The following is a 14,739-nucleotide window of genomic DNA, read 5'->3' as shown; positions in this document are numbered from 1 at the left end:
GTTTATAGTGAGAGGCCAAAAATTGTACTGAAACACTTAACTAAATTCTGGTGACACTTTTAAAACTAGGAGATAGAGTAAATATGTGTCTGATTATTGAAGTTCTCTCTGATGCTTTAATTGCCATTATTTTCTAAGTTTTAGAAATAACTTTACATTTGTAGGGTTTTTGTGCTTAGAAATACCTTTGCTAAGAGGCAAAGTGTATGAGGTACAGATCATAGTATTAGGAATTTGTCATATTTACTCTTCGCAGTAATGACTTGCAGCAGATTATTAGCAGCTTGACTGTGCTTCTCTGGGAGTGAAAGGAGCAACTGGAGAACAGTCCCAGATTTAGTAGTAATGCCCCTGAATTCTTGAAGCACCAGCTAGCTAAAAAGGTTTCTCTGGCATCCAATCTGAAGAGTTAAATTTAAGGCCATTGACCCTTTAAAAATTATTCTGGCAGAACTGGAGAGAGTTCAGTTTATAATATTTGTCTTGCCTTAACCTCCACTTCAGACTAAAGACCAGCTCCTTCAGCCTCTTGTTATATGTCAACTTTTTTCCATCTCAATCGTCTTCATAGTCCTCTGGTGTTACCTCTCTATTTCCTTCATGCTCTTGAACCTAGTGATCCAAAGCTAGGCATGAAATTCCTCACCAGCATCAAGTAGAGGACAACTGTAGCTCCATCTGTCTGCGGGGCACATACTTTCCAGTGTAGCCTGTGAGCATGTGCTGGCTTATACTAAATTTGGTGTCCATCCTGAGCCAGCTCTGGCAGCAAGGACTGCTGAAGCTCATTAAGAGGGTCACATCGAGTAATTACAATAATGTATTAAGTTTTACAGTCCAAACTAGCCTGAAGTTGTCTTTTTCACCAGAAACGAATGGAAGTTGCTAATGTTGAGTGATGAGTTGAGATCAGACAGCATTCACCTTGTCCCAAAGACTTTGTGGTTTTTTTTCTAGCAGTTTCAGAGGTTAGGGACATCACATGTCTTGTCACCATTCATCTGAGATCTTTGTAGGGTGAAGTACAGAAGATGAGGTCATCACTAACAAGCCCTGTGCAAACAGATCTCATGGTGTCAGCTGGGTTGGCCCTCGGATTCCTTCTGCAATCCCCAGATTTGTGTCTTTTTAAAAAAGCATCTTATGCCTTAACTTGGGAAGCCAGTTTTCCATGAGCATGTGGAATTTAAGCTGATGTTTCAAGACAGGCCTTGGATAAGCACTTTCCCAAGTTTCTCAGTAACTCCATTTTCCAGTCATTCCATTTATTCCTCTTAAAATCCTCCCTATGGAGTCAGCATTTCATATTTCCCAAGAAAATAACATGTAAAGCCATAGTTTGCCATCTGCTCTGTTCAAATCAAGCAACCTGCAGGAAAAAAGGGCAGGGAGAGCCTCATCATCATACTAAAACTATACATTAGTTCACCCCAGAGCATCCAAATTAGCAAACCAAAGATGATCAAAGAAAACTCTCACTTGCTTTAGACAAAAATCAACACAAAAATTTCTGTAGATTCTACCCTGAGAAGGGAGAATCAAAGGTATTAATAGTGAAATAATGAGAGATTAACTTAATGTATTCCAGCCTCTTGAGGGGAGTTGCTGAGGGAAAAATATGCAAAGGAGAAAGAATAGCAAAGCAGAGTGCAGGTCACCATTGCAACAGCTGGTGTCTTCACGCTGTCACCTGAGGATAGTGAATGACAACCAGTACAGAGGTTTCCCTGGAAAAGGAGCAGAAGTGCCACATAATCATGAAAGGGAACTCAGTCAATTTAAAGAAGGTGAATATGAGCATCAATATTCCCAAGATGCAGTTTTCTATTGACATAATAGAGGTGGCTGTAAGACATCCTGCTTGATAAAAGCTGCTGCTTGTTTCTAAAATGCAGTTGCTCAGTCAGCTTTCTGCAGTATATGTGTTATATATGTTGGAGGGGCCATGGGTAGGTGGTCCTGTAGAGTCAGTCATGCGATGGGTGATTGGTGTTTGTGCTCTTCCATATGCCAAGCACCCAGAAGTTTACAGCTGTACATGTTCTAGTAGGTAAGACAGGCCAGGGGCTATTTTCTGCTGCTGGGAGGAAGTGTCATAGCAACCTTCCCCGTGTCAGGGATGCATACCGTTCAGCAGTATGTATGGTCCTGTGCTTGCATTCAAGTTCCTGTGTGGTCCCGTCTGATTTATTGGTACAGGTCTAGGCCAAGAACCTCCTTTGAGACTGTACTGGACTTGGATTTGTAAGTTCTCCCCTGTGCATTAATCGCAGTATTTACAAGAAACATCTTCACCTACTTAATAATAATAATAAACCAGGTTGGAAGAGACCTTCAAGATCGTGTCCAACCCATCAACCAATCCAACCCACCTAATCAACTAACCCATGGCACCAAGCACCCCATCAAGTCTCCTTCTGAACACCTCCAATGATGGTACTTTACCTGTAGTGTAAAGTCCTTGTTGTCATGTGTAACTTTCAGTGTCACAGCCATTGCTGTGAGCAGCACAGAGATACATTGATTTTCATACATCCCCTTACCCATGCTGTGGCTTTGTCTTGAGCAGTAATGCATAGTGGCAGCTGTGGGGATTCGTCCAGACTGCCAGTCTTGTCACATCAATCATTTCCAAGTCACCCTTGGGATGTTTGTGGTTAAATTACTTCTGGTGCCAGACTGTACCAGTTTGGATGAAGGGACTGCACAGATGCTATCCTCTTTGTGCTTAAAATCTTGAGTTTGTGGCACGTATTCAGAAAAGTTGATAATCTGTGCATTTGCATTACACCAGTAGCTTGTTACACAGGAGATTGTGTGTGGAGTTCTTTCTTTTCAGTACCCCTCTCAGTGAAAAGGCTTCACACTGAAGAAGCTGGATTTAGATGAGACATTAGGAAGAAATTTACAGAATATAGAATTAACCAGGTTGGAAAAGACATCTGAGATCATCGAGTCCAACCTATCACCCAACATCATCTAATCAACTAAACCATAGCACTAAGTGCGTCATCCCATCTCTTCCTAAACACTTCCAGTGATGGTGACTCCAACACCTCCCTGGGCAGCCCATTCAAATGGCCAGTCACTCTTTCTGTGAAGAACTTCCTCCTAACATCCACACCTAACATCAACCTCAGCTTGGTGTCATCTGCAGATTTACTGATGACTGACTCAATTCCCTCATCCAGATCATCAATAAAGATATTGAACAGGATGGGGCCCAGCACTGATCCCTGGGGGACACCACTAGTAACTGGGTGCCAGCTGGATGGGGTCTTGAGCAGCCTGGTCTAGTTCAAGGTGTCCCTGCCCATGACAAGGGCTGGAACTAGATGATCTTCAAGGACCCTTCCAACCGAGTACTGTGTCCAGTTCTGGGCCCCTCAGTTTAGGAAGGATGTTGACTTGCTGGAACGAGTCCAGAGAAGAGCAACAAAGTTGGTGAGGGGTTTGGAACACAAGCCCTATGAGGAGAGGCTGAGGGAGCTGGGGCTGCTTAGCCTGGAGAAGAGGAGACTCAGGGGTGACCTTATCACTCTCTACAACTACCTGAAGGGAGGTTGTAGACAGGCTGATGATGGTCTCTTCTCCCAGGCAGCCAGTACCAGAACAAGAGGACACAGTCTCAGGCTGCGCCAGGGGAGGTTCAGGTTGGATGTTAGGAAGAAGTTCTATACAGAAAGAGTGATTGCGCTATGGAATGGGTTGCCCGGGGAGGTGGTGGAGTCGCCGTCATTGAAGGTGTTCAGAAGGAGACTTGATGGGGTGCTTGGTGCCATGGGTTAGCTGTTTGGGTGGGTTGATGGGTTGGACACGATGATCTTGAAGGTCTCTTCCAACCTGGTTTGGTTTATTCTAATAAAGGTTTATTCTAACCCAAACTGTTTTATGACTCTGAAATGGTAACCTTGAAAAAACCCAGTGTATTGGGACTGAAAATGCCATACTTTGTAGCTAGTGGAATGAACTCCCAGCTTCCTTTTTGTTAATAAAGCTAATAGATAATTGAAAGAATAAAATCTCAATTTAGTAATTGAACTTGATGTACTTTTAGCATTTAGGAGCTGCTGTAGCAAAGAGTTGTTATTATTAGAGATAAGAGCAAAGTTTAGTGCTTTTTGGTTTTGACCAAAGCGGTCAATGTTAATTATGCAGTGACGTAGTTCATTACTCCTACCCAGGTTTTATGGGTGTTTTGACCATTTAAATTAAATTCTGTAAAGGTCATGGTTTTCTCACATGGAATTTTTCTGAGCTGGAACATGTGTCTCTGTAGGGCCATTCAACGGTGCCCTTCCAGTGGTCTGTCAGGGGACTGGTGGTTATTGTCCCTACCCTATTTATAAACACAATCTCTGCATTAGAAACACTTCTGTTACTCTGCTATTTATAGCTCTCATGTCTTAACAGCTATTTTTGAGTAGTGCAAATAACTGAAGCAAGATCAGGTCTTGTACTTTTACATTTGTGCTGAGCCTTGTTGACTTCCTTAAGCACAGAATACCCCCAGTCTTTGGTTTAAAGGTTAACATTTTGTGCTTTGCCAAACTGGAATATAATAGGCCATGCTTGTTGCTGTAACTAAGAACATCCGCTGGACAGCAAAGCAAGCAGGACTGGCAGTAGATGGTTACGTCAGCAACCATTTGTCCAAGTCCTTTCTTTTGAAGCAGGTTAGATGAGGAGAGACCATGTATTTAATGTTCTTGAGCCCAGTTCATACAGAAAGGGTTTTATAAGTCAGCTGAAGTCACTTTCTAGTGTTGTGTTTTTAGTAGTTTCTTCTGTAAAATAAGCTCTATGATATACCTGCTGAGAGAGCCCACAAGTACCTGGGGGCAGCCAGCTTTAGCACTTGCTGCTTGCTATGTTGTGCTCTTCCCAGCAGGAACTAATTGGAAAGGTACATGCTTAAAGTGCTGCAAAGAATAAAATGATAAAGGCCCAAACGAAAAAGCTTCTGTTCACTGAACTATCAAGCTAAGGAGGAGTAATTCAGCTGGCAGGATGTGCAGAGTGCTTCTAAATTTGCGTAACAGTCCATGTGGTATTTGGGTTCATCTGGGGAAAAACTGGGGTTTAACCCAGTGCCTTTTCCCTGCACTGTATCTCCTTTTGTAGCTTTGTAAAGCCTGCATATGACTGTTTGGATTTGTTCTGGTGACAAAATTTCCTTAAACACATTTTGCAGAGCATAAACTCATCTGAAAAGCATGAGAACATGGGATGTCAGCAATTTCCTCATTGACTGTTGGAGAGCACATCTTCAGGAATGCAGGTTGAGAGCCACCTGGCTTGAGAGCAGCATTGTGAAGAGGGGGTCTTGATGGACAAAAGGCTCAACATGAGTGAACAGTGTCCTGTGGTGACAAAGAAAGCGAACAGGATGCTGAATTGCATTAGTAAGGGTATCACAAGCAGGGATAAAGATGTCATTCTCCCACTCTGCTAGCACTGGTCAGGCTGCACCTTGACTATAGTGTACAGTTTTGATCTCCACTACACAAGAAGAATGAAGACAGGCTGGAGAGGGTCCAGAGAAAGGCCACAAGAACGATGAGAGGACTGGAAGACCTTTCACAGGGAGAAAGGCTGAGAGAACTGGGTTTGTTCAGCCTTTAGAAGAAAAGGCTTAGGGCAGACCTCATAACTATGTACAGGTACATGAAGGGTGGCTATCATGACGAGGGAGGCTCCCTTTTTACAGAGAGTTCCATGGTAAAGACAAGGGGTAACAGGTACAAGTTGCTACTGGAGAGGTTTAGACGTGATACTAGAAAAAAAAATTCACCATTCAGATGATTAGATATTAGAATGACCTCCCAAAGGAGGTAATGGATTCCCCTACATTGGACAGTTTCAGGGCCCAGATTGACAGTGTGCTATATTCTTACTCTTAAAGGTTGAACTAGATGGAGAGGAGAGAGAGGGACATAAACTCTCTCTGTATAGAACTTCTTCCTAACATCCAACCTAACCCTCCCCTGGCACAGCCTGAGACTGTGTCCTCTTGTTCTGGTACTGGCTGCCTGGGAGAAGAGACTAACATCCGCCTGTCTACAACCTCCCTTCAGGTAGCTGTAGAGAGCAATAAGGTCACCCCTGAGTCTCCTCTTCTCCAGGCTAAGCAATCCCAGCTCCCTCAGTCTTTCCTCATAGGGCTTGTGTTCCAAACCCCTTACCAACTTTGTTGCCCTTCTCTGGACACGCTCCAGCAAGTCAACCTCCTTCCTAAACTGAGCGGCCCAGAACTGGACACAGTACTCGAGGTGTGGCCTAACCAGTGCAGTGTACAGGGGCAGAATGACCTCCCTGCTCCTGCTGGCCACACTGTTCTTGATGCAGGCCAGGATGCTATTGGCCCTCTTGGATGCCTGGGCACACTGCAGGCTCATGTTCAGCCTACCATTGACCAGTACCCCCAGGTCCCTCTCTGCCTGGCTGCTCTCCAGCCACTCTGACCCCAGCCTGTAGCACTGCATGGGGTTGTTGTGGCCAATGTGCAGAACCCGGCACTTGGATGTGTTCAATCTCATGCCGTTGGATTCTGCCCATCTGTCCAGCCTGTCAAGGTCTTCTGCAGAGCCTCTCTACCCTCTAGCAGATCAACTCCTGCCCCCAGCTTGGTGTCATCCGCAAATTTACTGATGATGGACTCAATCCCCTCATCCAGATCATCAATAAAGATGTTAAAGAGCACAGGGCCCAGTACTGATCCCTGGGGGACACCACTAATGACTGGCCGCCAGCTGGATGTGGCACCATTCACCACCACTCTCTGGGCTCGGCCATCCAGCCAGTTCCTAACCCAGCACAGTGTGCTCCCATCCAAGCCATGGGCTGACAGCTTGGCCAAGAGTTTGCTATGGGGGACGGTGTCAAAGGCCTTGCTGAGGTCCAGGTAGACTACATCCACAGGCCTCCCCACATCCACCAGGCGGGTCACCTGATCATAGAAGGAGATCAGGTTGGTCAGGCAGGACCTGCCCTTCCTAAATCCATGCTGGCTGGACCTGATCCCTTGGCCATCCTGCAAGTGCTGTGTGATTGCACTCAAGATGACCTGTTCCATGATCTTGCCTGGCACTGAGGTCAGGCTGACAGGCCTATAATTCCCTGGCTCATCTAACCGGCCCTTCTTGTGGATGGGCACCACGTTGGCCAGCTTCCAGTCTTCTGGGACCTCTCCAGTGAGCCAGGACTGATGAAAAATGATGGAGAGTGGCTTAGCCAGCTCATTAAGGGGAAAAAAAGAAGGTGTATTGCCTTTGGAAAGGGAGGGAAGCAACTTGTGATATGTTTAAGGACGTTGTTAGATCATGTAGGAGACAGATTAGAGAGGCAAAGGCCCAGTTAGAACTGAAGCTGGCCACTTCTGTGAAAGACTAATAAAAAGCATTTTTATAAATATATTAATGCTAAAAAGAGGGGCAAGAAGAGCCTCCACTCTTTATTGGACCTGGAGGGGAACATTGTAACGAAATTTGCCTCCATTTTCAACCATAAGGCAGGAGAACTTCAGGATAACTGGCTTCTGAACTGGTAGATAGGGTCAGGGAGCAGTATAATCCCCCTGAAATCCATGAGGAAGTAGGGACTTGCTGAGCGACTCAGATACTCACAAGTCCATGGGACCAGATGGGATCCATCCTAGGGTGCTGAGAGAGCTGGCAGATGAGCTGGCCAAGCTGCTCTCCATCATTTACCACCAGTCCTGGCTCACCAGAGAGGTCCCAGATGACTGGAAACTGGCCAATATGATGCCCATCCACAAGAAGGGCTGGATGGAGAAACCTGCAAACTCCAGGCCTGTCACTCTGACCTCAGTGCTAGGAAAAATTGTGGAGCAGATCATGATTGTGGGGGCAATCATAGCACACCTGAAGGGTAGCCAAGGGATCAGGCCCAACCAGCATGGATTTAGGAAGGACAGGTCCTGCCTGACCAACCTGATCTCCTTCTACGATCAGGTGACCCACCTGGTGGATGTGGGGAGGCCTGTAGATGTAGTCTATCTGGACTTCAGCAAGGCCTTTGACACTGTCCCCCATAGCAAACTCCTGGCCAAGCTGTCAGCCTGTGGCTTGGACAGCAGCACTCTGTGCTGCGTTAGGAACTGGCTGGAGGGCCAAGCCCAGAGAGTGGTGGTGAATGGTGCCACATCCAGCTGGTGGCCAGTCACTAGTGGCGTCCCCCAGGGATCAGTGCTGGGCCCCATCCTGTTCAATGTCTTTATTGATGATCTGGATGAGGGGATTGAGTCCATCATCAGTAAATTTGCAGATAACACCAAGCTGGGAGCAGTTGTTGATCTGTTAGAGGGTAGAAGGGCTCTCCAGAGAGACCTTGACAGGCTGGACAGATGGACAGAGTCCAACATGATGACATTCAACAAGTCCAAGTGCCAGGTGCTGCACTTTGGCCACAACAACCCCAAGCAGTGCTACAGGCTGGGGTCAGGGTGGCTGGAGAGCAGCCAAACAGAAAGGGACCTGGGGGTATTGATTGGCAGCCAGCTGAACATGAGCCATCAGTGTGCCCAGGTGGCCAAGAAGGCCAATGGCATCCTGGCCTGTATCAGGAATAGTGTGGCCAGCAGGAGCAGGGAAGTCATTGTGCCCCTGTACTCAGTACTGGTTAGGCTACCCCTTGAGTCCTGTGTCCAGTTCTTGGCCCCTTAGTTTAGGAAAGACTGGGTGTCCAGAGAAGGGCAACGAGGCTGGTGAGGGGTTTGGAGCACAAGCCCTATGAGGAGAGGCTGAGGGAGCTGGACTTATCCTGGAGAAGAGGAGGCTCAGGGGAGACCTTATTGCTGTCTACAACTACCTGAAGGGTAGCAACCTGTGTCAGAACAAGGGACCCAGTCTCAAGCTGTGCCAGGGGAAGTTTAGGCTCTAGGTGAGAAGAAAGTTCTTCATAGAAAGAGTTATTTGCCATTGGAATGTGCTGCCCAGGGAGGTGGTGGAGTCACTGTCCCTGGAGGTGTTCAAGAAGGGATTGGATGTGGCACTTGGTGCCATGGTTTAGTTAGTCATGAGGTGTTGGGTGACAGGTTGGACTTGATGATCTCTGAGGTCTTTTCCAATCTTACTGATTTTATGATCCTATGATTCTGTGATCCTTGAGGTCCATTCCAACCTGGTATTCTATGAATCTGTGTTTATGTCTGCAGAGAGCCATGGATTCAGCCCTGGTGACTTCTAGCATCTAGCTGTAGTGTGCAGAAAGAATTAGCTGCTGTGCAGTTCCCGTATGGTTAACCACAAGCATTCTTTGACTCCCCAGACTATTACATCCCAGCTAGAATTTAACGTGTCCTTTGGAGGTGTCTCTGCCCATCCCTTCTTGGTGGAGTGTGGTGGGATTCCACCTCTGATATAAGTGTTTCATTTCACAAATAATCACACAGTGTGGTAGGGGTTGGAAGGGAGCTCTCTGGATCATCCAGTCCAACCTCCTGCTAATGCAGGACCAGACACAGCAGGTTTCCCAGGACCACATGTCCAGGCAGGTGTGGAATCTCTGCAAAGGAGACTCTCTGAGCAGCCTGCTCCAGGACTCCAGCACCCTCACAAGAAAGACGTTTCTCTTTACGTTCAGATGGAACCTCCTGGGTTCTTGTTAGTACCTGTTGCCCCTTGTCCTGTCACTGGGCACCACTGACAAAAGTCTGCCCCCAACACGTTACCTCTTGGTGAGCTTTGAGAAGATCCCTTCTCAGGCTGCTCTTCTCTGAGCTAAACAGCCCCATGGCTTTCAGCCTTTCCTTCTCACAGTGATGCTGTGGGTCCCTCAGCATCTTTGTAGCCCTGTTTTTACAGGACATACATTTATGTTCCTGATTTATCAGTCTCCTGGAAAGAATACATTCTTCTAGGGTTATGACCATGTGTTTATGCATTCCAAGTTCATGTATTCTGATGATCTTTCTACCCTAAAGCAAGTTTTTGATGGGAAGTGTTAGTAGTTGAAGGTAGTTGAAATGGAGGGACTTTGGGGAATTAGTGATGTTTTAAATGCATGCTGTTATTTGGTGTAAGCTGATCTCCTTGTTGTTTCAGAGGCAGGAGTGCATAGTCCACAGAGGGAAGCACAACACTGTAATTTCATGTTGGGGTTCTTTTGAAATTCAAATGTCAATACATGACTCTCAGAAACCTTGCTTAATTCCAGCATTTTTATATAATGGACCTGAGCTGTAAAACTGGTTATAAAATGATACCAGCTCTTGGCTTTTAAAGGGCATTGTGGTTTTACAGAGTGTTCAGGTATATCACTTTTTATATGACTGTGCAATGACTTTTCAAGAATCAGAGATATCTCAATTTCATTTTTATCTTATTTTCAAATGACAAAGGACTGTCTTGGTGTCTGTATGATGACTGGAGGAATGTCAGTGACAGTGGGACATGTATGACATCAAGAACACAGAGCTAAGTACAGTCATGTCTCCCTCCCAAAAAAAAAAACACTTTTTGATCTGACATGTGCTATTTTTCCTTAATGAGACAGCAAACAGTCCTGTGGTCAGCTACAGGATGTCTTTCCCTTGCTGGATTTACTGCTGTTGGCTTTTCCATTACAGATCACATACAAAGAAAGCTAATTCATTTGTTGAGGGGAACAGAAGTAGGAACAAAAAGAGAGAACTGCAGGGTTTTTTTTCCCTAAAGGAAACACATGAAAGCAAGGTCATAGGAGAAATGAAAGAAACAGGGAAGATCCTGAAGGTGACATGTAGTGTTGTTCAGTTTACAGTGTGGAGCAATTCAGGAGGCCTGTGTGTTAATCTGGTACTGAACACAACTGTCTGAATATTAAAGTCCTGCGTGCAGATAATTAAACTTATTTCCGCAGGTGTCTGTAGGGCCTTAGTTATAGGTAGTAGGCTGAGCTGTGTTCTGTTGGAAGCAGGGCCAAATCCCTATTCTCAGTCTATCTGGAACTCAGGAGTCCAGTAATCATCAAGAAAACTTGCTATAAACATTTTATCCAATAACATAGTACAAAGAATGTCAAAAAACTAGATCCTCAGCTGTTTTGACTGACAGGCTTCCTCTGAAATGCCTTCTACTGTTATTAACTGCAGTTTCTAGCATTATTAGCCATGAATAAAATGGCTTGGCTGTGTCTGATCCTATGAAGGGATTGTGTTCTTGCTGTGTACAAGATCCAGTCTTGGCAAACCCCTGCTCCCTTTGGCACATCTGCATGAATGCAATGAGCAGCCCAGTTTTCAATTTCATGCTGAATTTAAAGTACAGCTTCTCTTGTGTTAATGCCCTTGATGCAGTGCTTACAGCAGGTCTGCCATCCCTCTGAGTAGTGCTGTATAAAGCCCAAATTAAATCAATGCTGCTGCTACTCCTGGAAAATGGGAGAAAGTCCTCACATTGTGGTTGGAAGTGCTCTGCTTATCTAATTCTAGCAATTAGCACCAAAGGTTAGTTTCTTTAAAAATCCAGTTTATATGAAAGGGACTATCAGGTCTATTTTTTGACTCGCTGTTTTCTTCTGTCACCAGCCGCATACAGGACTGTCTGGGGGGTAGAAGCAGCAGGTGATAACCTTTCAGCTGTTAGGTTCTTTTCAGAAGGGATGAATTGAGAGAAGATAGTAAGTGATAACAGACTGAATAAACAGCAGCTCCAGAAACTCTAAGAAATTAAATTTGAGTTGCAATAAGGCTGAGCAATGTAGCCAGAAAGCATAAGTCTTGGTGGGATTGTTCCTTGTCTTGCTCTCAGGTGGTCATAATACATTCACAGTGCCATTAACAGATGCTCAAGACAAGAGTCCTAGTTACCTAATATGTGCATTTTACAATGTGGAGAGTCCAGCACTTGGTGTAAATTCTGCCAGCTTTCACAAGAGCTGAAATTCCAACTATGTGAGAGCTAGAAATTCTTCTCTGTCTGTTTGGATCTAAGCAGGGTTGATAGGCTAATACAAATGCTGTTTAGGAAGAACCTGCAGGTCCTGACTTGTAATTTTTAGGTCTGATAAAGCTTTGTAGGTAATTAGAAATCCTGTCTGCATTTCGAATTTTGCTGCGAAGCCTGTGATAAATAGAGCATGTTTTGACTGTGTGTGTGAACTCAGCTGTGAGGAGGAGGAAGTGGAATCAGCAGCTCCTCCACTTCAGAAGTCCCTGGAGGCACTGTCAGCCAGACACTATCCTTTGAAGGCTAGTTCTGAGGTGCCTCCTCTTTGTTCTGGGAGGAAGGTAATAAATAAATTTTGAGTTATGACTGCAGCAAGTTTCAAAAATACATAAACAAGCAATCCTTTTTGGCTGAGGAGACTTGCAGGACAGATTTCTGATCCTTCTGAGAAGGAAAAAGTAGGTGTTTTATCACAGCCCTCAGGGAATCATGCCCTATATGTCTCAAAACAGTATCCCAAACATGGTAGTTTTGTATTTTAGGGCTAGCAAAATACTGTTAAACCAAGTCAGAGGAACTGAATTTGCTAAGACTTCCATGTACATCTTCTGGTCTGTCTGCAGCAGTTTCTGCCTGCCTGTGGCTATTCTTGTAGCCTTAGGTAAACCCTCATCAACCTTGCACAGGAGAATTATCCCAGCCAAGGAAAGCAGGGACATTGTTCTACACAGAGAAAGTCCCACAGGATGATGGGCAGCCATAATTGTAACTGTTATGCTGGGCTGGAAGAATGCAGAGGAATGACAGTGGAGGTCAAGCTTCAGCTCAACTCCATACTCTTTTGTTTACAGCAAATGCAGCTTAGCAAACAAAGCTTGATTAAGTGGGACCAGAAAGGTGGTGTAACATTTGCCTTTCCTGTGTTCCAATATAAAGTGCTCCACGCTTCCTTCAGATGTGTCATGCAACTTCTTCCAAGGCTGACCAGAATCCTAAGTAGCAAATGTCTCAGTAAGCCATTTTCTTAGCTGATCATATTGAAGTAGAAGCAGAAATACAAATCTGCAGAATTAGGTAAGTTACTTATTCGTCGGTTAAGTAACCCAAGGACTCTCTGCATAAAGAGGAGATAACCAGCTGCTCTGCTCTTAATTTCTTGTTGGAGTATTTCTGGAGACAGATCACTGAATTGTGGATCCTACTCATATGGCATGAGCTTTCAGGAGTACTGTCACAACCAGGTATCCTGTGCCAACCCTGGGCAGCAGGGGAGATCATACTGAAATTCAGAAACTCCTTTGGAGGAAATAAAAGCAAACAGAAGCAAAATGGCTGAGGAGTTGGGTTTGGTAGAGCCAGTGAAAAACTTGGTAACAGACTGGAGCAGAAGGAAAATGAGAATAAAAGAGAGAGTAAGAGGAAAAGCACACACAAGAGTCAAGAAGTAAAAGAAAGCAGGCACCACCCTTGGTCCCCACAAGGTCTCATGGACGTAGTCCAAGTTCTTGGTGACAGGTATACATTCCAGCAGGGTCTTCTGTGGTAAATGGAACACATGCACGCTGGAAGTTGTGGTTCTTTTATACCATTTTGGCAGGGGGGTGATCTCTCCAAGTTGCAAAAAGAGGTGTGCGTGGTTGAGGTGTATACAGGGGGTGCCATCGACCATCTCCTGGTAATGTTCCAGTGGTTTTAAAGAGGGGATTGACACCTCCACAGAAATTATCTCTTGTCATTGTTAAGCCACATGCTAAGCCAGCAGTTCTTCTCCAAAGCTATGAAGGGCTATCAAAGACACCACCCTATATATTAACACCAGGTAATGTCACACCTTTTTCAAGACAATAGAATCGTTAAGGGGCCCTGCCCTGCCACACGTATTGTTTTGAGGCCATAGAGTCTTTGGGTTCTCACAGGTATGCTACACAGCACAGTAACAGCTCTGCACTGTAACCAGCCAGACTTGCACCTCCACTGCTACCAGAATGTCAGAATATCTGCAGGGCTAATGTCCAAACTTTAAAGAGACAGAATTGAACTCTTCCTCCCTTTTAGTTACATCTGCTTTGCCTGGTGTCAGTCCCGGAGGGTTTAATGTGAGTTTCTTTTGTTTTCAGCCGAAATAAAGATCTGTTTTAAATACTACCATGGTGTTAGTGGAGCTCTCCGAGCTACTACTCCGTGTATCACTGTGAAAAACCCTGCTGTGATGGTAAGTTCTGCCTCTTTGTTCCTTGTTTTCCTATAAGATGATGATATTAACTCTCAGACAAACCTATCAACGTAAGGCTCCTAGTTTTACCATTGTCTGTAATTTGTCAGAAAAAAAATATTGTATTGCCTGACAAAAATCACCCAAGTTGGGAAGTGTTTTTCATGGGTTTGTGTTGCTCCTGATACAATAACAGCAAAACATCACGGAGCTGCAATGAGATCTTTTATGCTGAGAATTAATTTCACTTGAATTCAGCTTTGAGGCTTACAGTTAATACCATAATAGAAATGTTTCTCACTGGTTATATAACCTAAACTGAATCCTTACCAAAATTTCCCATTTATTCTTATTTGTTAATATTAAACCCCAAAGTGTTGCTGAGATAGCATTTGTTGGTGCAAAATGAAAGAGGACTCTGAAGGACTCTGCTCTGGCAGAATTTTTTGAAGTGTTCCTATACCACTGGAATTTCAGTCAGTGATTTCTCTGACTATTGAGAATGATTGTTGCCTTACTGTACTTCTATTATGAGACTTGTTATTTGGAAACACTAAGAGTTGTAGTGGAGTGGCTTTAGTTATTTAAATAAGTAGTGGAAGAAAAAGGGCCTTCCAAACTTGTATCCAGGGGCTTTGG

General features: G+C 44.7%; 1 protein-coding gene across 2 annotated transcripts in view; it reads left to right on the top strand.

The window, feature by feature from the left end:
- Positions 1–14,739, top strand: part of HECW2 (HECT, C2 and WW domain containing E3 ubiquitin protein ligase 2) — a 159,998-nt gene that overhangs the window by 86,310 nt on the left and 58,949 nt on the right. For both annotated transcript variants that reach the window (XM_068137985.1, XM_068137986.1), the window contains one exon: positions 14,006–14,100. In XM_068137985.1, coding sequence (XP_067994086.1) covers positions 14,006–14,100 — 95 coding nt within the window. The remainder of the gene's footprint in view (positions 1–14,005; positions 14,101–14,739) is intronic.

This window comes from Melanerpes formicivorus, unplaced genomic scaffold (assembly GCF_026170545.1).
Source record: "Melanerpes formicivorus ecotype bairdi unplaced genomic scaffold, bMelFor1.0.p_v2 SCAF_5, whole genome shotgun sequence".
Taxonomy (NCBI): Eukaryota; Metazoa; Chordata; class Aves; order Piciformes; family Picidae; genus Melanerpes; species Melanerpes formicivorus.
The sequence above is the reverse complement of the archived record's forward strand: the minus strand, read 5'-3'. Positions and strand labels throughout refer to the sequence as shown.